The sequence below is a fragment of the Adelges cooleyi genome, unplaced genomic scaffold (assembly GCF_023614345.1).
Source record: "Adelges cooleyi isolate 19-005CV unplaced genomic scaffold, UGA_ACOO_1.1 ACOO_flye_CR_arks_rails_tigmint_CR_PRNA_247, whole genome shotgun sequence".
NCBI lineage: Eukaryota > Metazoa > Arthropoda > Insecta > Hemiptera > Adelgidae > Adelges > Adelges cooleyi.
Window position 1 is genome coordinate 8635194 of NW_026095912.1, and position 21811 is coordinate 8657004.

At 34.1% G+C, this 21811-nt stretch overlaps 1 protein-coding gene across 2 annotated transcripts in view; it reads right to left on the bottom strand.

Annotated features, from left to right (window-relative positions):
• Positions 1–21811, bottom strand: part of LOC126836347 (CD109 antigen-like) — a 43423-nt gene that overhangs the window by 3804 nt on the left and 17808 nt on the right. Inside the window, exons 2-17 of one of the 2 annotated variants that reach the window (XM_050569602.1) lie at positions 21229–21303; positions 9040–9232; positions 8719–8943; positions 8293–8543; positions 8022–8180; positions 7783–7954; positions 7537–7716; positions 7273–7374; positions 6949–7209; positions 6729–6872; positions 6353–6487; positions 6231–6285; positions 3124–3367; positions 1024–1141; positions 371–554; positions 126–286 (exon numbers count right to left, since the gene is read on the bottom strand). In XM_050569602.1, coding sequence (XP_050425559.1) covers positions 126–286; positions 371–554; positions 1024–1141; positions 3124–3367; positions 6231–6285; positions 6353–6487; positions 6729–6872; positions 6949–7209; positions 7273–7374; positions 7537–7716; positions 7783–7954; positions 8022–8180; positions 8293–8543; positions 8719–8943; positions 9040–9232; positions 21229–21303 — 2659 coding nt within the window. Of the gene's footprint in view, positions 1–125; positions 287–370; positions 555–1023; positions 1142–3123; positions 3368–4320; positions 4472–6230; positions 6286–6352; positions 6488–6728; positions 6873–6948; positions 7210–7272; positions 7375–7536; positions 7717–7782; positions 7955–8021; positions 8181–8292; positions 8544–8718; positions 8944–9039; positions 9233–21228; positions 21304–21811 lie in introns of both variants that reach the window. The other variant, XM_050569603.1, reaches the window with a different exon arrangement.

Consider the following 21811-nt stretch of genomic DNA (forward strand, 5'->3'; position numbering starts at 1 on the left):
TCTGGGTTAATCTCATTGTCTGATAATAATTTCCTTACAAATCCCTACTAAGGTTAGTCTGACATTTGATGGGTTAAATTTACAATCGTTAGTCATTCCGCAAGTTTAAAAAGTAAGTAACTTACCTTGACCAATAGTTTCTTGTCGATAGCGTCCCCGGCCAGTTTGCTTGTGGCAGTCAGCTTGATACTAATGTATCCCAAGTCCTTCGCTTTGATCAAAAACGAAGTCGGAGCACCCGTGCCTGCTTTGATACTCAAAGTTTTGCGTTGGTATAGTTCCAATTCTATAAAAACATTACGTTTATTATCTATCATTCGTAGTATTGAAATTGATTAGAATAAGACATTTTGAAGTTATAAGTACTCACTGGAATCTTTGATTTCGTTGGAATAATCGGCAAAATAGAATTGACCAACGTTTTCCAATGTTACATCGGCTGATACGTCCTTGCTGAGATAATTGAAGACAACCACTGGGATGGCGACCACTTCACCTCTTCTTACCGAGTACGGCAAGTCGACAGATATGAAGAACGGTCTGAACACTCTAAGCTGTAGAACAATAACGTCAAACAGTTAGTGTACAGTATTGCTAGTTCGCATCCTACAGCGGTAACAATGACATAAATGTGTTATAGAACTATAAAATATGTCCGTAAATGATAGTCCACTACAATTCAATGAATATATTTAATACAATTTGACATTTTCTTAAAAAAGAAATCTCATTATTTAGAATAACTTCTGGTTTAAATCCGTTATTTAAGATTCTAAGTGTAGCTTATTAAACGAAAAAAATACCGTTTTAGACAAGGTAAAGCGTTTAATAATGAATATTCTTTGTAATCTAACATTTTTTTAATTGACGATTGGTCAAGATTGCTGTTCTGGGTTAATTTAACGCCCAATTATTTATGTAGCTCATTACTACTGTTTAAGTTGTCTACTGCAATTATTATTCTGAGACATATTATATAAACGCAAAAGTAATGGGTATTAATTAAGTATGGAAACAACTTACTTTTTTCGGTGCGTTGAGAAGACCAAGACCATAAAGGGAATCGACTGAGAAAGCCATAATCACCCAAGAGGTGATGGTATCAGGTACAGTGGATTTTATGGATGCACGTCCATCTTGCCTTCAGTAAGAAACGACAGAGAGTTAAAAATTATAATTGCTCACAAGAACTTTTTACACACTTTGCATTAACTGTACTTATACTTATCATAATATTTTTCATCGGTTTAAAAAATTTGCACGCAAGCTTTTACTTTAATCGTTCAACAAATATTAGTTTACAACAAAACGTTGTACTGAAAACGAATAATTCAGAAAAAATAATAACAGCAGAAATCGATAAATAAACATTAATAACAATGTATAGTGTATACTTATTAAATACCGCATTAATGAAAAAGTTTTCAAAACAACTTATAAAGCACATAAGCATAAATACAGAAAGCGAACCGTTGAAGAATCGTATAAACGGATATCCCCATAAAAGCGTGACCCGATAACTATATTTAACAGTTTAAAACATTTTTAAGCCGTTTGAAAAATGAAAACTTTAAAGCGTGCGCAAACAAATTCAAGAGTCAAACAACGTAGGCCCGTGGATTTGAGCTAAGTGCCTAATACGCACATAAAACCAAAACAATACAACTTAAGCAATTTCATTAATAGCACTCACTATCATAAATCTATCCTAAGAATTTGTATTCTCTAAATGACTGCTTCAAACAAAAGTTCTACAAATGGGTTTTTCGCGACGTATACTTTCAGAAAGCGTATAACAATAAAACGCAATATAAATGCCGCGTCATTCTCAACACTTAATACGTTTCTTATTTTGATAAAAGCAAAGCGTTTTACTTAAATTATTCCATTGAAATCCATTTAAATTCATGTTCGATGCGAGAAAAGTTCAAAATTAAATTTTCGAGTCACTCTGTGTATTGTATGCATACTGTTCTATGCACACAGCGTATCGCTTATTATATAGCTGTTGGGCTAAACAGTTATTTTGTATTGACAGAATACATTTTGTATTTTGTATAAGTACGAATCGATCGTTTTGTTATGTGATAATTTAAGTTAAATAAAATTGAATAGTTATGACTGAAAATATAACAAAAACTCATTGTCAATTACCTAACGATGGTATTTGAATGAGCCATGAATGAGTTCTAAATCTACTAAAGAATCGTAATAGCTAGTAGCAGGAAAATCAGTATTAAAATACCACAGTAAACTGTTACAAATATTATTAATTATATCTTATGTCAGCCTGATAATCGACATTGTAAAGAGTAATTCAGAATATTTTTATTATTCCATTTGTCACTAGATAACCCCACTACTAATCTAAGTTAGATGTTCAATAAATTATGTCTAATCACCTACTTTACCAGACTACCGTTGCTTCCTAATCTTTCTTCATTAATTTCTGGGTTCTATTTTACTATTTACTCATTTTTATCTCGCGTTTTCTGTTATTCTCGTAGCTTCCAATCTATCTCTTATATTTTACACAATCTTTAAGCAAATTACTTCAAACAGCCATTTCAGCATTCTCATTGTGGTTATCTATCATTGTGGTTATTTTTATTTTACTGGATATTATTTAATAAACATATGCATAGTATTTTTGTTTGTGGCTTATCTACTTTATTCTTAACTAAGTTATATAGTGTAGTTTCACTAGTGCGACTCAATAGTGATTAACAGTACTCCATTCATAGGAACAGGATAAAGCATACTATTTCAGATTTTAAAGTTTATTGACATATGTTAGGTCTCTTAAACTGTACATTGCAGTCGGTATGTATATGAAAAATACTCGTCGAGAGTAGAATTTTAATTTTTATTTGGTTTATCGGCTGGGCTCATCCAATGTGACAAGTTGTTTGACTCTAAATATTTGTTTTTTAAAGCGTTTTTCAGAATTGGCAACAAAACAATTCCTTATTTCTGGATAAAAACCGCAGACATTTCTTGGCCCGATATACTTGGGTTTTGATTGCCAACTCTGGGGTTTTTTTTTTTTAAGCGTATAAAACAGTAAATAAAAGAAGAGTATAAATTCGACTTTAGACTTAGTCCTCGGGTGTGTGTCCGTACCATGTGGATAGATTAGTGAATAGCCAGGTGTCTTGGAGACGGTGCCTTAAGTGGACGCGCGGTTTGTTCCAGACGGGTGCGGGTATGCGAGAAAACGCATACGGGCCGGCCAAAGGGGGCCGGAAGCCGGGCCTGACGACTACAGCCGGACCAATGTCGGGTTTCACCACCGGTTGACCCGGCGGAGGGATCGGCCGGTTCGTCGGCCGCGGCTGAGCCAGTAAACTCTTGCCGGCGGTCAGCCCTGTTTAACATAAAAACAATAACAACAACATAGGGTCAGACGCGCATTGGGTTCCACTAACTAGGTGGCACTATCGACGGGCTGACATGCTAATACCCGCTGACGGAGGATAGAATTCTCGGGGGGGGGGGGGGGGTAATAATTGGCGTTTCAAGGAGGACAGTCATGGAAGAGAACGAATCTCGGTAATCATAAAGCTTCCATACGATCTTGAAAGAATCCTGGTATTAATGACAATCCAAGTTTGAGAGCACCTAACCTAGTTTGGGTTTACAATAAGGGGAGTGTCCGTTTTGAGTTAGCTCGACAGCTATTTGGTCATTATCTACGATGAGCAGTTCTGAAGTGAATTAAACAAAAAAGGAATGCGTTCTTTATTCATAATAATCAAATACTGAAACCACTATTAAAGGTTAGAAATACATGGTTCGATTTGGCAGTTTTCGTTCAATTATTTACTATACACAAAAATGAATCTTAGGAAGGACGCAATAGAAAATTGGAGGTAATGCACATACTATGTTTAACGGGTCTATATATACTAGATTGTAGTCCCTATAATCAGTATTGGACAAGAGTTACCGCGCTCAGAAATAGTTTTCTACGTGGTATTGAGAAGTGGATGTAGGCAATGTAGATGTATGTTGCTTGAAGAGGATTTAGGGGAATAAAAATAGAAATAGAAAGAGCGCATCTGTGATCAACTTGAACTGGTCTATAGCTTGTGGGTATAAAACGGACAAGAGATGATGTTGTGAGCACGAAATAGGTTTACCGGGTAAGGTTTATTTGTGTGGAAAATCGAAGTAACCCAAAAACGCTCGAAGGTGTGATTGTTTTTGACATTCGTTAGGCGTGCACAAGCCGTTAATCGTTTAAAGCGTTAACCGTTCACCTTTTGCATGCTAGACTCCTTGACCCGCTTGTTAACCGTGTCATTATCGTTTATTTACCCGGCTTCAATGGAATCCCACAGCCAAGTCTCGGGGAAGTTCTTGCGCACTTTAATGCCGGACGACGACGTTACTGCACCCATAGTGGACAGAGGCGGTTGCTGGTCTTCCGACAGGTCTTGGTCGTCCATCATGTTTGACCTGAAGTAAACTGTACACGCACACAAGCGCGGCCCCAAGTTACATTCCAGCAAGTTAATAATATTATTATTGTTATGTTATTCTACTTTAATATATTATTATAATGTACATTCATTGATCGTGGGCGCTAGCTTTTATGAATGCAGGCACTAGGTTTGAACTCAACTCATGCGGTAGATACTAAGAAGAGCTTTTGCCACTCTACCTATAGCCAGAGCCTGTAGGCCATAGACGTGTAAAAATAATTTATCAAATGGATTCATCTAAAAACCCTACAATCGAGGATGAGATGGTAGAAATTTGGCAGTTTAAGTCACTACCTAATGATATAAAAACTATTTCAGCTCATATGAAAATACTGCACTAATCAGGTCACAGTCGGTTATTTATTAAGAATAGTACCTATAAATATTTAATATCCATTTAAAACTATAAATAACTCATAAAAGACTGAAAAGAAATCTGTTTTGATGCAGTATTTGAACTACCAAAACAACGTTTAGACTTCCTTTGTTTCTTTATTTCTGTTGGAATACTTCATACAAGTCTAGTAAGCTGAATAGCCTTCCACGATGCATCTTGCGATAGTAAATTCAAACCTTTTGAGCAGCCAGTAGTACGTTATCATTCTATAGTATGGTATTATTAAGTATTTAAAACTTCAAAATATGGAGAGGAACAAGTATTTAACTTAATTTGTCTCATATAGCACGTGTCAGTTTTGTTAATGATTACTTTGCTCTTTTAGGCAATGTTGAACTAGAATTTTTTTTAGTTTAACCAAAAATAAAAAGTTCAAGGAATTTTGTAAATATATGTAACAATTATCACAATAATAAACCATTACGTAATTTTTGTTTAGAGTTTAACTTTTAAATTGTACAAAGTTGGCAAAAAAAAATTTATTTGGGTTGTTTTTCTAACTCTGAAATTGTTTTCCAAAAGCTTTGAGTCGTTGTGCTACCCATCCAACACAGTTACAGTATTAAATATCATTACTTTTAGTGTAGTTTACAATATTATTTTGAATTAAATAAATTATGTAAATATTATTGAACAAATGTAAATTTGTGTAAGTAGTTTTAGTTTAAGTATTATTGTAAGTTTTTTATTAGAGGTTTTTACATAAATATGTCTTATGGCGGAGGTCTGTAGAAAATTTTCGCAGCACTTTTGTGTGAGAGAAGAGGAATTTGAGTAGGGAGACATTTCAAGAGGGGAGGCATAAGGGTATCGGGATGGGTAGTGGGCCATAGACGCCATAAGTCATATTTATGATCTAATGTCTTTCCTTTAAGGGAAATATGGTAGTTTTTTTGAATTTATTATTTTATATAAAAAAAAAATTGGTCTGTAAATTAATTATACTATAATACATCTACGAGATATGAAATTAATTTTGCTTGATTGTTATTTAAGCATTTTGTAGATTTCGACAATTTTGTGGTTTTAGACTATGATAAAACTATGTTTAGTATTGGATTTATATATGCATATATTATTTTTATTATTTTTATTATTGTTTTAAATATAACTTTTTTTTTTGTTAAACAATTATTCTGTTATCGTGAGAATATAATAGGTTTTAAAGCGTGCTGGTTTTTGTGCTGGCGCCTAATCACAAATTGGGTACCTAATACTACTTTGTTGGGGGACTGTTTGCCGTGATATTATGACGATGTCCAGGAGAAAATTGGGTGGGTGTCGGTTTAATATCATAGATTATAATAGATTTAGTATTAACTAATAATAAACTATTGAAAACTTACTCCAAGGTGCGTAATCATGGACGTATCCGTTGGTCAAGATAGTTGCTCCGGATTTCTAGGATATTGAAAAAAAATATTATTCTTTCATCTTTAAGCATTTAACCAGCACAACAGCCACTTACGTCAAAAGCTTCTTGGGCGGTAAACGAACCGGGCCACCACACCATGGAACGTCTGTCGTCCCAATTTTTTATGTAAGGCAAGTATTTAGCGCTTTCGCTGTTGTCATACGTCCTCAATTCGTCCAATACGTTGTTCTGGAATTGAAAAAAAAAAAAATAATATCTACATAAACGACCACGGTTCACTTAAAAATTGTATTCTTTCTCGACGCACATTAATGTATGATTTAAATGTGAAACTCAAGTACATTACACACATTGGAAAGGGTAAGAGAGAGGGGTCGGATTATTTCCGGGAGTTAAATGTTTGTTAAACGATGGATCAGTTTTAAAAGGATCTAAATATGTATGAGCGACGATCGGGTTACAAACTCACATGCGTTATATCGTTGCCAGATTTCAGTAACAGTACACTTTGGTCTATTCCGGTGATACCGATGTAAGAGTTGGGCTTAGCTTCAAAGTTGATGTCCACGGGAGTGTCTGGTTCGGCTTCATCGCGGCTCACGTCCACGTTGATCTAAAATCCGGTTACATCGTTATCGCACTTGCTTAGATGGCACACAAACATATAATAGCAACGTATAAGTACTTACAAAGTTCTGCAAGACTCCATCGAGTTCAATGTCTATGGCGTCGGCGACTACTTCACCGTTGTCTTTTACAAACTGCACAATTACATGGGCGGTAGGAGCCATGGCGTAAGTGGCCAAGAACCGTAGGACGACAGTGCGTTGACCTGCTGTGGGTACTTGAACGGTGCTGGCGACGATCACATCACCTCTTCCAAGTACCTGGTAATTGACGTAGTGAAGGGGTTCCGTCGAGTTGACCAGTATTTCCACATCCTTGTTGACCTGTGAGCACATAAGAAAACGGTAAAATCGATTGCTTTTTGGATAAATAACGAAGAGTCTTACCGTCGGTCGTTCCGTCAAGACCGTGGCTTGCACGAACGTTAGACTAGGCGAGTTGGATGCACTCACGGTAGAGAACCATTCCTTGAGATCCAAGTATTCGGCCTGGAACGATTTATCACAAACGCTGGCTTAGTTTTATGATTGTGTATAACGGTTAATTTAAAAGTGTTATTTGTTGCATTATATTGATTGCAATCTAATTTTCGAGTGATGCTCTAAAGCTGTTAAAGTTATAAAAAAATTAATAGTGGCAAGAATTTATACCTCGATGCCAAGAGTTGTAGCGTTAATTGGCGGGTAGTAGTTGAGTGTAATCATTCCGTTTCTCTGCAAGTAGTAGCTTTCTTCGGCGTACTCGGCACTGTTGTAGGAGAGTCCGTGACGAACTTTGATTGGGTTCCTATCGTCGTACACCGGGGTGCCATCATGGTGGCTCAACCTTATCTGTATAAGATAACAAAAAACATGTTTTAATGTGGTCCACGCAAAACCAAAATACAATGCACTCACGTAGGCTGTAAATTTCAAACCGGGTTTGAAGTACTCTGAGGCTTTAATCAGCTCCATCCGGTACCTGTGCTTGTGCAGCAACACATTGGCCGAAGTGTTTTGTGATCTGCCAGTGAGTGCCTCTTCCACGGTAACCTCAAACCGAACTCCTCGCTCATACTCATCGTTTAAGCTGCAAACAAGAAAAGTCCACCGTATCATATAAACTGTTAGCATTAGCCGTGTGTCGGAAAATTTACTTTAAGTCTTTGACGACATCGAACTGCACGACCGCCTTGCCATCGATGGGCACGACCTTTCGCAGCGGGTTTTCGTATATGGGCTGAATGACTTCACTGAAGATTGTTGGGTACACGGACACCGTGGCTTCGCCTTTGACGGCCTTACCATAAGTGTACCTAAACGGATCAGGCAATATTTGTTGTTAAAAATATGATTTTTTGTTATTATTAAAGTACAGTGTGCACATAAAATACAATAAAAGCATTGACAAATATAATCTACACGTACTTTGCGTGAATGGTAGCCGACACAATGGACTGTTTAAATGTCGAGTGTTCGGGCACGTCGATGGTTACTTCGAATTTGGGTAGTACATATTCTGCCACTGTGAATGACTTGTGGAATATTTGATCCAGAACGGTAACTGTTATGTTCCAGTCACCCAGCACTGGCTCTTCGGACAATTGGAATTCGGACGAAAATACTCCACGGGTAGTAAGCGCTCTGCTCCAGTGTTTCACTCGGTTGCCTTTACCGTCCTGCGAAACGTTCGATAAATAAGTTTTTCAGTCCTTGAGTTGTGTTGATTAAACGATGGTGCAACTTGGGTAAGAGGTTAAGAAATGCTGAGCAGGGATATTCACTGATTCAGTGGTAGTAGCTCGTATCTCAGTTCTAGCCAAGTCACGCCAATGTGTTCACAAAAGCACTTACCGTAATGAAAACGTCTAAAGCTCCGGTTACTGTTGGTTTCAAGTGAGAATTGAGGACGATTGCTCGGAACTGCACCTTGTGACCCGGTTTGTAGATGGCTTTATCTGTCTGGATGAACACAGAGTAGCTCTTGTGTATGTATTCCAACGCGGTGCTGTTGACGAATTCCAAGCCGCCAGAGCCGCGGGCTGTCAAATTGTAATTACCCGGTCCAACGTCACTGATCTGTAAGCAACACCGACGAAAACAATATAAGTATGTAAGTAAAACGATTCAACTGTCGAAGATCAACAAAGTAAGTCAAATGGGCTTGTCATCTACCTCGAGTCTAACAATCCTGGTGGTGAACGGTTCGACTTTGACGAACTGTGTGACTTTAAAATTGCCTCCACTGTCAGGCTTTCCACTGACGTCGACGACCACGGAAGTCAACGACGTTGTGCCTTGTACGGTGACGGCTGCATGGTATTCCGAATTAGGTCTCAATACTTTGGGGGCCACAATTGTATAAAAGCTGAAAATAACAAGTGACTTAAATTAAATTAAAATTAATCATGGAAATAGAACGTATATTAGAATTTTATAACAAGCAGTCCAATAAGAACAACTTTAATGGGAAATTAGCTAAAAGTCCAGCTACTGTTTTGTTTTTATATTAACATGTTGTGTGTGTCATCTAATTTTATTTTATTCATGCTCGGATTTTCATACATTATTAATCCCTTTGTCACTGTTTTCGACAGTAATTTATATTATATACATTTTTAAAATGTATTTGTATACATAATCTCTATATATTATGTTCTTGTAACTGTACAGGCTAAACAAAAATGTTATAAAATGACCTCTTAAACTGTTTGACCCAGAGTTCTAAAAACCTTAATTCACCATCGCTAGATTTGTATTGTTTAAAACATTCAATCGGATTGTAGTACTTCAGTAGTCAATAGTTATTATACTAGTTGCATTATTTTCAAAAAAATCATTGTTATAATGAATATTATTGTCTACAGCAATTGGAATACACACGACAGTGATAATTAATAAATATTAACAATAACACATGACGTATTGTCTCGAATGGATAAGATACATATGTAATCGTTAAATAAGATTTATAATGGCATAGTCACAGAACAGCAGATACAGTGTATAGGTAGTAATATAGCAAGTAATAATAATTAATTTAAACATATCGTTCCGTGTCCTGAGTTAGACTAAACCATACGTAACATGATCCTTACGCGGAAGGAAGTCGCATAATAACACGAGTAATTAATAAATTATAATATGTTTTCGGTATCACGAGAGCTGCATATCTCTAAATACGGAAAACGGAACACCTGGTACTACAGAAAGAATCTGTTTGTAATATGAAAAAAATGGTTATTGTGTTTATGGTTTGCCTGAATAATTTTACTGTAATTAAAATATAATAAACCTTTGTACAGTATCTACTTAAGGAGTTCTAAGTGCAAGCAGAAGAAGACAAAATAAGAACAGACGAAAATTCAATAGGAATCCCGTTCATGTATTTAAATTTATGCGGCTTCTAGGTATCGTATACCCTTAAAAATACCTTGTCGTCTCAAAAATAAATTATCAAGAAACGACAAGGTCACTCGCTATGTCCAAGGGAGTCATGCTTAAGAAAACCTGCTGGAAAATTATTTGGCACCATTGGGGAATTTGTACGTCCTTGGATAGGAATCCTAAGGACTACCCAGAACTAGTATGGTATTCACTTCCGTCATAAAAACAAAATCTAGCAGTATTTGAATTATTACAGTGATAATTAATCAGTTTTTTTTTTGTATAGTTTCGTTTTAAATGCTTGTTTGCGCAACTACCTATGCTTGTGTAACCATAGTGTAACAAACGAGAGCTGAGATGATGCAAAACGATTAAAGACTACAGCTATTGTCACATCGTTATTGCAATTTTTGATGCTGTGAAGCTGCAACAAGAAAAATGCAATGTAATAATAGTTCAAAAAAACCAAAGAGTTACAAATCAACCGGTATCAAGGCTTGTATAGGAATCTTTCACGAAAATGCAGAAAACTCGACAGTTCAAAAATTACAGAGTGCCTAACAGCTCATATTTGAATATTCCTCGATCGACGAATAGTTAAATAATTAATCATACATTAATATTGCACATTAACAATAACCTTAATTTATAGTAGCAACTACCAAATATCAAGTGACGTTTTAGTAATGCAAAAAGCTTGTGAATAAATAATACAGGTCAATGGTGTTTGCACTTCAAGAATTACTATGCTTGACTACACGTGTATGATTGTTTTGCTAACCATCCGGGCCCCGATTAAGCACATTTACAGTAACTATATAAGCGCTTGAATACCGCACATAAGGAATCAAAATGATAAATTGCGTTGTGATTTTTTAGATGGGAACGAGTTTTGATTTACTTTTTTTCCAGTTTATAAATCATTTATTTTTTCGTTAATTTTAATTTAATAAATGTCTTACAGAAAATGTTGAACTCTTATTTTTCAATAGCGAATATTATTCAATATTCTTTTGTCGAACAAGCAGATAATTTATAAGATCTAACGCATAGGAGGCATTCGCCGTAAACCTAGTGTGGGGCACCTGTGTATAATATTTGGGTTCTAAAACTAATCGATTTACTCGTGTGGTCCCGATGAAAAAAATGATCATTGTAATAGCTTAGTATTGTCGCCGTTTTGGCATTGGGATCTCAATAGAAAATCGGTTCGCACATAAATTATACAATATTTAGATTTCAAAAACGCCCGCCGTTATATTGTTATTGTAGGAGCTGTTCTTTTGATAGGTACAAGAAAGGATTTTTTTTTAAGCCTTTCCGGTTAGGTTAATAAGACCCATATGCTAGTCGTACCTATTAGCGTGCACTGCCGGTGTTTGTGTGGATGTGGGTTGCACGTAAAACAGGTATTTGTTAGGAAACCTTAAGCAACCGACCAACTGCTACCGTAGCCAAGCGTACGTCCGCTCTTATAATATCCGATTGTTGTATTTGTGTACACTAAAACGGGTGGTGACTCGGAGATGAGGGGTTAGGATACTATTGGTTTGTAAATTAAAGGCACGGAAAAACACTGAAATACTCAATATTCGTTTACACTAAATAGAGCAGACTATCAATATTATTTCTGATCACGTTTACTGACAACGGCAATCGTACTACTGCACTGGCGAGAGTAGCATATGTCTTTGTGGAAAAATGTGGAAAGCCAAGTAACACCAGTAAATACATTGATCATCGGGTAGGTAGGTTAACAGACTTTGATACGCCTAACGAGATCTTGAGAATTTCTGAGATTTGAGATTTCTTGTCGAATTCGTTATCCGGGAAGGGTGGTAAGCGCCAGACGTTTAGCCCACTCGGCTATTCGGCCAGAAGATGCATTATACACATTATTGTTTGTACCGTGTATTTTATTTCATTCATTAATTTTAAATAAAACGTCCAAGCTCGAGTTACTCTAGTTTCGATACAAAAATCTTCTAACGCTAGTATATATTTATATATGTATAATTATAAATGTCATATTTTACAAATAACATTTTCCTAGTAATACTATGTGTAATACTATACATATTGTGCGAACCATTACCGTTGAAATTCAAACCGTCCAATTATTATCATTTCACAGACTTGTCAGTCGTATTATAGAGTGTTCGATGGATGTATATTGGCGTCACAGTTCTACGATTTTAGCATTTGACTGAATAATATATATATGCAATATTCCATTGAAATTGACTTGTTTGGTCCTAAGTGAAATGTCATTTCAAACACGAGTAGTATATTATAATACAGCGATTGTGATTACAAAATTTAATTAGTTTTGAGTAAAGTTATAGAACTGCGAGTATAATTCATTAGCATTATAAACTGTTAAAAATTCACAAAGAATCAATTAAAAGGAGCTAGAAAATTAGAACTTAACTCCCAAGTGTTAAGTAAAAAAAAAAATGAAATGAAAATACATTAGTGGTTAGTTGGGCATTAATGTTGGTAACAGAAGTAGATAATTTTAGTTTTTATCATTTATCTCATTTGGAAACTTTGTATATAATAGCAAATACCTTGATTAGTCCAAAAACGACCAAAACTAATAATAGCACAAAAATTATAGTAAAATTGTTATACAAATATTAGTATAAACTATTTATGAGGAAACTGTTGTCGCGATATTTTTTTAGTATTACTTTCATTACATTTTACTGTCCGGGTTAATTGTTTCTGCGAGTAACTAATAGCTTATCAAGTTTATGACGCAATGTATTTACTGTTTTAAGTATCTACATATTTTGCCGGTTCTGCAATATGCTACGGGAATAGTGTAACGTGTCTGTTAAAAAATGTGACCGTTACAATAGTATTAATGATAATATACAACTGTTGTCTATTAATGTTATAATATTATCTAGTAACATCAAATTGACATTTCTTTTGTATTTCTTTGAAAAAATCATTTGTTGAGTCACTTCTTTAAGCAAATTAGTTTTGAAATAAAAAAAAAATGCATATCTCGAATTTTTCATTGATGTGTTTTGATGATCGAAAAATTATACTTTAGACGTATTAAATTCCCAGGTTGCTAGTTAGTACAAGCGAATGAATCAATAATCTAGGTATCAGAAACATACTTTTGTGATATTATTGTTAATTACGATGTATGGGTTACAAAACAAATTATTATAGACAGAAGACCAACCCAAATCGCCTCCGCCCTAATACTAAAAATACAATTTCAAGCACATTATTTTCTACACGATGTTTTTCTTTAATTTTAAACGTTATAAAGAATAACCTGTAATGACGTTTATGATGCTGTATATGACCATGCCATCGACCCCGTGGCATAGGTCAGATAATGTGTGTTTGCCAAAGTGTTGTGCGGTGTTGCTGCCGTATAACTAGGAAACGTGTTACCGGTTAAGTACGCGGCATAAGCATAAAGTATTAAATATGAGTACACTATAGTAATAATAGTAATGTATTATCTGAAACGGGACTCGGCGGGAGCACCGTTATAATAAATAGTCAGTGAGCATAACTCATAAGCGCCTCCGAGGAGATTTTTTTTACCGTGGTGGCGTGCTCGGCCTTGACCAAGACAATACTTGAGCGATGCGACGACCGTTTTTTCTGAAGGAATGAAAAAAAAAACAATAAATGTGGGTAAAATCGAAATCAAAGCGATACATATGCGGTGGACTCGAACCGCATGTTTATCAGCAGCTAACCTTTATGGGAAATATCTAATCACATTCTTTATTTGCCATTAAGACATTGAAAATCGTTCAAGGGTGATATGACGGTAAGATAACTCTCAATGAAAATGCCTAGAAAATCTCAGTTTTAGCTGGGAGTTCACAATAAATAAATTGCTACAGAAATATTAAATTCGGTTGCGCGGTTAGGTCAAGTTAAGTTAAGTGCCTCTCGGTAACACATTCATCAAATAACTATATTTAAGCAGTTTTTTTTTAATATTTGCTAATGGGATTATATTTATTTCAAAATTACATTTGAGTTACATATAACTTAATAATTATACTATACGTACTAAGAAATATTTAATTTAACTTAAATTATAAATAGGTCTTCTGAATTTTAAGTAATATAGATCAATAACCTTTCTATACTGTCAAGATTATAAGAAAACAAATTAAAAACCTTTTCCAAATTTGCTTTGTGAACTAATAATCGGGTTATTGACCGAGTGAGAGTTGTATATTATTCATTTAATAGTCCGTGATAAATGTGTCTAAAAAATATTCAATATATTCTATTTTTCAAAATTTGAACTGACCTCATTCGGTCAATACGAAACACATTTTAAGTTGTTTTCTCTCTAAGTTATCAATATTGCTTATAAGTTATAAGTAACTCTAAAAAGATGTTATTTTGAAATGTTGAATAATATTTAGCTTTGTGAAAAATAAATGTCGGAATGTACCTATTTTAAAAAAAATGTTTTAAAGTTGTTTGAAAAAGCAAGGAAAATATTAGTCGTAAAATAAAAGACACTATTAATGTCAACTTCCGAATCGGTTTCCAAATCTGTATTATCTGTTCACATTTTTGTCGGTTAACAGATTAATAGAATATATCAATCGACACTAATCATATTTGTACAACATGCGAGAGTGATAACGGAAAAATCATTTTTGCCGTTGGATATGAATTTTGTTCTTCTATTGGAGAAAAACAATGTATTTATTATACCTAATAATTACAATAGATTTTCTTTTCTTTACCGGCAGTGACGTTTCGGGATGCACACCACGTCGAGGAGAGAACAAGTGAAATTGGTTTGAGGTGTAATTATTATTTGTACACACACACACTCAGAAGACTATTGTTTTCGAACACTAAGACGTTTTGTTGTTGTTGTCACTTTTACTAGTACGTTTATGAAAATGACAATAATTATTATTATTATTATCACTACCGCAACGGTGCTTGACGTCACGGCCGGCGGCTTCGTGACATAATATTATTATTATTTTATTATAGCCTAACGCCGCCGTGAGCTTATACTTAAAACATGCGTTTACAGGAAATCGTTGGGAATAATTTCTGCACCTAACCTAATCAAAACAACGTGTCCAATAGCAAGAAATTTGACAAATACACCGACGGGTTGATTAAAAAATGTTGCAAATATAAACTGTATAATATTATACTTATTACACATGTTATGTTTGGCCACAATGAGTTTATTGTATGATTTGGTAAAGCTTAAAACGTCACGAATACACGGCTTCGGATGTGAATAATTATAAGGCCAACATCAACAACCTATGGAATTTTGATGTCTCAACCCATATTGCTATTTGAGCAAACTTTGATAAAGTTTTTTTCGTTGGACCGTGTCACATTGACGATAGTGTTTTTTTGCAAATAAAAAAACATCATGTTTTCAATTATTATTTGTCTAATTAACCCGGTCAATTATTACTGCGGCAATATGATCGAGACGTTTAATTATTGAACGTGGGCAAGTTTTAATTGCCTTACAAGCCGTTGCAATTAATATAATATTTCGGAGCGCCGCTAGTCGAGTATTTAATTCGGCCTGGCTTTATATATCATATTATCTATTTTTATTACTGTTATTTTTTTTTCCTTTGCAACTGTAACGTTTTAAAGGTCTTGTAATAATTGGTAATTGACTCGCGGTTAAACCGTTTTAGACCGCACTCGGCGACCGTTCAGCGTTTATACGCTGCGGTGACTTCTCTCAGTGGGTTTATCGGTGTTGGTAACTTGATGCTATTATTATTATTATTTTTTTAACTTATCAGACTTCTTTTTATCATAACATAAACGGTTAGGTACGGGGCGAAAATTCTACTAACCGTAAGCCGATTCACACGTTCAACGTAGTATCAAAATATTATTGTACTTAAGGAAAACTACAGTGTTTATTAGGTAACTTATCAGCCATCAGGTATGTTTAGTTATGGTCTCAAGGATAAAGTGAGGAATATTAGTTAATCTGTCAGGACCCCTTTTTATAAAAGTTCATTTCAGCAACTTATGACTGATGAAAAAAAGCTATCTATTGTGTGTGTTGAAACAACAGCGTGCGACTGACGGTTGCGTTGGTAGAGCATTATATAATATGATATGTATATCTCTCATTCATAAATCATTAATTGTTTTCGGTGGTCGTTTTGTTCGCCACAAAGAGCCGACAAAGAGAAAATATACCGCATCAGATACACATATTCCGGCCGAATCTCGCTTTTTATATAAATATAAGCATCTGTAGTACGTTCATTACGTTATACATGTACAGAGTAATAATGCCGGCCGTAGGTTTTAGATACTAATTGTCATATATATATATATGTAATCTAGGTATATTATAGTCGACGGCGGTGGTTTCTTTGGGTTTCGAGCGAAGTGTCGGTTCAAAAGGGAAATCTGAAAATGCAAAATATGGCCCGACCATAACTATATGCATCCCACTTTAATACAAAACCGCGGTTCCGGAGAGCTGACCGCCCAGTAAAAGTATAATAGGCGTGGGACCAGCCAAATTGTAATTTATTGAATAAAAAAATACAACGATATAGCCATGTAAAAAAAAAAAAATAGATAATAATACAATAAATGACACTTTAACGTTATACCGTCGCACGACATAGCCTATATTTCACGCGAATCGCTTTTGTTCTACTTTTCCTACTAAAATAACCGAATGCGGCCACATTGTGCGGAGTGGGTTTGCTAAAATATAGTCAAAAAACCGTATTTGAATTGTGTTTTCTTAAAAAAAAAATTTCAAAAAAGAACACTTAATACAAACAATAGACAATACCATAGACAAAAGTTGATTTCAATAAATTAGAATTTTTCAGAAGTATTTTAAATAAGTGGCTAATATCGGAGTCATTTAGAAAAATTAAATAAAATAAACTTAAGTTATAGTAAGAACAGTCATCAAGCATCTATAGATTGAATGCCAGATGTTGTGTAATTTTTGAACACTGAACAAATAATATAAATATAAATCTCACATTGTATACTTTTTTGTCTCTTTTATTTGTAACAATTATTAATTGTGAATTGCATCAGTATAGTTATGTAGTTTTTCCTTAATTGTTGCCTTATACGATACGATGATAACATCATATCCATATCCTTATTTAAAACATCCACTCATTTATGCTTGGGTTTATCTTTACTTATGCTTCTAATTCAATCGATTTTATTCAATTAAGCAATTAACTAGTTTAAGAAATGTTCAAGATAAAACGTCTCAAAAACAAATAGTTTATACTTAAAATGTACCTACCTACATTAAATTATTTAATTAAAAATAAAAATGATCAAAGAATCTGTCTTGATAGTTCAGAGTAATGACATGTCTGAAACAAATACTATAATGGGGTTTAATATACAATACTGCTCCGGATGGATCTGTCTCAAGTTTAATCATTATATTATAATCCTCTATTGTGATAAACTAGACGTCCAGAAACACGTCCTACGGTATAGTATGCAAATTACAAATTATCATTTAAACACTACTGGGGCAAATATAATTGGAATCAAACACGAAGTATGTACTTGATTAAGATTCAATAACAGAAACCGCCCCAAGCACTGAATATAATTTTGAATTTATTTTTCTAAAGATTGAAAGTATAATATTTCTTTATAATAATTTCACCTCGTTTTTTCAGTGTTCATGCTTATATTGAATTAATACATATAATAAAATAATAATAAAAACCCTTAACCGTAAAAATTATATACTCTCTCCAATAAATATAGTTCGAGTAAGGGGTAAGGAGGTGTGGGGTGGCACGTCTCTTGCAGTGATTTTTCCTGATTATGGCCCTTGTCTTAACTTGATTTGATGTCATGTGGGTGGGTATTTTTTTAGGGCACGTGAGTTGAATAGGATTATTGGCGAAAGTAGCTACAATGTTTTGTTTGTGTTTTTTTGTGGGCGCCTGCCCGTCCTCTCAGAGTAGAAGAGAGAGAGGAGAGGGTCGTGAATTCATTTAGACTTATTTTCCGACGTCTCTTTTTGTTGTTTTTTGCAATGAGCAACATTTTTTTTGCGTGTTTGTTTGTTTTCTGCTTTACGGTCGACCGTCCGGGACTCATCGTGAGACCTTTGCCCCGAAAACATATTATTATTAAAACAAATTTTCAGACCCGGAGGTCGACCAATGTCATATTATGTGCGTCCGGGTAATATAGAACTGTTACATGCGCACATTCAGACACAGACACACAGACGGATACTATGGAAAGTCAGCCTCGAACCGTATAGGGCGCGACAATAGGACAAGTAGGTCACGTCACAGCCGGAACTCGACGGTGGCAATTGCGCGATGAAAGTTTCCAGAACGTTCAAAGCCCAGAAACTTTGGCACAACGTTTGTACATACACACACAAAAAAATAACATAACATAACAAAATAGTTAAAAAAAAAAAAACTGTATGCGAAACAACCTATTACTGCGTTTGATCTAGTATCGAAATTACCGCTTTACTAGACCTTCCCCGGAATAATATATAATGGAAACAGAATATTATTTTTTATACAAAACCTAAACAAAAAAGTATAATGCCATAAATTTCATTTAAAGCGAGCTCGCCTGCCTAACCCAATTGTGTTCTACCCGACAATAGCCGCTACAGTTTTGGACGGGCGACAAAAGCTTAGCAGAGAGATGAAATGAAAAAATTATTTTTTTCAAAAAATTAAGTACAAGTTTATTTTAGCAAAAATAAGAGTATACAATTGGTTTTAATTTAAAAACCGCATTCAGTTTCTGAATTACATAAATGATTTAACTCCACTACTGCACAAGTCATCATCATCATCATCATTATGAAACTTAATAGTCCTACCGAATAAGTAAAAATAATAATTTATATTATTTGTAAGATATGATTTGATTTTGCCACAATTTATTGAAATTTATTAAAATTATTTTAAAGAATCAAAAATGCAATTGGATGGTTTTAATGAAAAAAGGCATTGGTCAATTTTATTATAGCTATTATAAGTTAAAATACAAACATTAGTTTTTTTTTATAAATTTGCCTTTTTCTATAACTGGTTTCAAAATAAATTGAATGTTTAATTACACACGTTTTCAATATATTTATTTTTTAATTATTATTTTTCAGATATCTAATGAATTTGTACGATAATGTTGTATTTATAAATGAGAAATAATAAGTCCTCTACAAAAATTCAAGTTTAACACGATCTAACTTACTAAAACGGTTGCCTCACTGTTCAATTTATTCAAAGGATTTTTTGTTTTATTTTTTAGGTTGTGTTGTTTTTTTTTGTGCCTATTCGGTCACACAGGCCAATTGAAATTGACCTCAAAACCAATAGCAACGGCGTAATAATATAAAGTTTTGTTTCCCGTGGACTATAGTGTAAAATAATAACCACAGGGAAAACTGAATTGGTCAAATATAACGTTGGTGAGCTGTAGTGTATTATTGTTTTGCGGTGCTGAATAAAATGTTTCCTCTCCGTTTGTGCCATTGTGTATTTTTTGATAAACGAATCAATTTTACGGACAATTTAAAAAATCGGTCGAGCTCCATTTGCCGCCAGAAATAACTGCTGGTGTGAGCCGTTGGGTTGAAATTGAGTCATTATCGAATTACTTAGCACGATTGGTCGCGGTCGGGTCGTCCGAACAATACTGCTAAAATTTAATAAAAATCGTTTTTCGGTGGTTTATTTTACCGGTTTTCTTATATCCTCCCTACGGTTCTTGGCCGTTCTTTTGTTATAATATAATAATCATAATAATGTTATATTAAAGCTATTGATTTTTGGAATGTAAATTTGTTTTATTTTAACGACTAAGACGGGTCCCAGTGAAACAATACCTTTTTTAAACGGTAAACGTCCATAACGTGAGTCTTCTTCAAGAACTCACCTACAATTATTTTTGGCTAATTAAAACGACATAAACGCGACAAACAAACGATTAGTGTCTCGGCTCAAGACGGTCGTTTTTTTTTACCCACAGAGCTGTTGTACAGTCATCGGTGTTGTAATGGGGAATTCGAACACGGCTGGCGTGTATGAGTATTTTTGTATAGTAATATCCGAAAGAAAAAAAAGCAGGCAATACTTCTGACCTTGTGGTATTCCTTTCTGACAGACAACTGTTTTCTCTGGTACAATACTGTGTATTGTCCGGATGAATAATTAAGTAGTATTACGAAGTAACGGATGAATAGTTAGTCTTTTTTTTTTTAATGTTATCAAATGTAAAATGGCTGAACCCAAATCCTGATATTATCTCGACGGTGGGATTACTCGATCAAGCCATACAAGCCGATCGATATGCATCCCTTGAAAGAAATAATGTAGGTACAGGGGTTTTAATAAATAAATGTAACAAATAATAATTACCATCATCGTGTTATATAATAATATTATACTTTATTATAGTTCCCATTCTACATTAAATCTTATCGTGAAAACATAGTAAATTATATAGATTTATTTTATTAGTTAGCATCAGCTGACTCAAAAAGGATGCGGTGTTATTTAACTAAATAGTGCTTTTTTGTAAGGTGTTACAAAAAAGCAAACAAACATTAATTACAAACAATAGTATAATTAAAATTATTCTCACCCTTGGTATAATATTTTACTGGTTAATTTATAAAGTTCAATAATATAAAAGGTCCTACTTGTGCAATCGATTGGTCAGTCCGACCCTGATTCTATAATTTATGTTTTAAAATAAAATAGCCTCTTTATTTTTACATTTATTTTACAAAATTAAAACCAAATAGTTGATTTTTTATTATAGTTTATAAATAAAATAATCAACATGAGTTTAAAGAAAAATATGAGGAAATTTGAGTATGTATAAAAATAGAGAGAATAGAAAATGGCGAAAGAAAGTAAGTGCATAAGTCTGGTAGACTAGATATATAAAACATTAAATGTATTTAAAAAAACTTACCCGTTGGCTTGGGTTTGGCTAAAGGTCGTCGTGGCGAACGCCAATAAATACAGTAATGCCGCAAACATGTCTGCTCTGCAATAATATAAAAACACATACATAATCAGATACATGTACAAAATGGTATTAAAACAAAAAAATGAAAGCTTCGTGATGTTATCCCATCTCTTTTCAATACTGTCCTCTGCACACGGGAACAATGCCAGCAAAACAATAGGTATAATTTCGTCTGTACTATACTATACCCATCGGGCCGGTAATGGCGGAAAATATTTTTTATCATCAAGGTAAAACTCGCCCAAGGTCTTAGCAGGTATCATTTGGAAAACAATTATTTATAATGTAAAATTTTGAGAATTTTTTTTCTCCAAATATTATTATTCAATTAATGAATTCTGTAAATAGACAAACTAAATCATATTAACAAGCAGTTCGTTCGGTATATACATAAGATATCTGCAAGCTTAAGATTTTTACCAGCATACTAATAAAATTATCATTAAAAAAGAGGCATTAATGTATTAAGAGTCTATATAAATACAGAGTGATGAACATTTTCGTTGGCTGAATTAAAAAATTATCT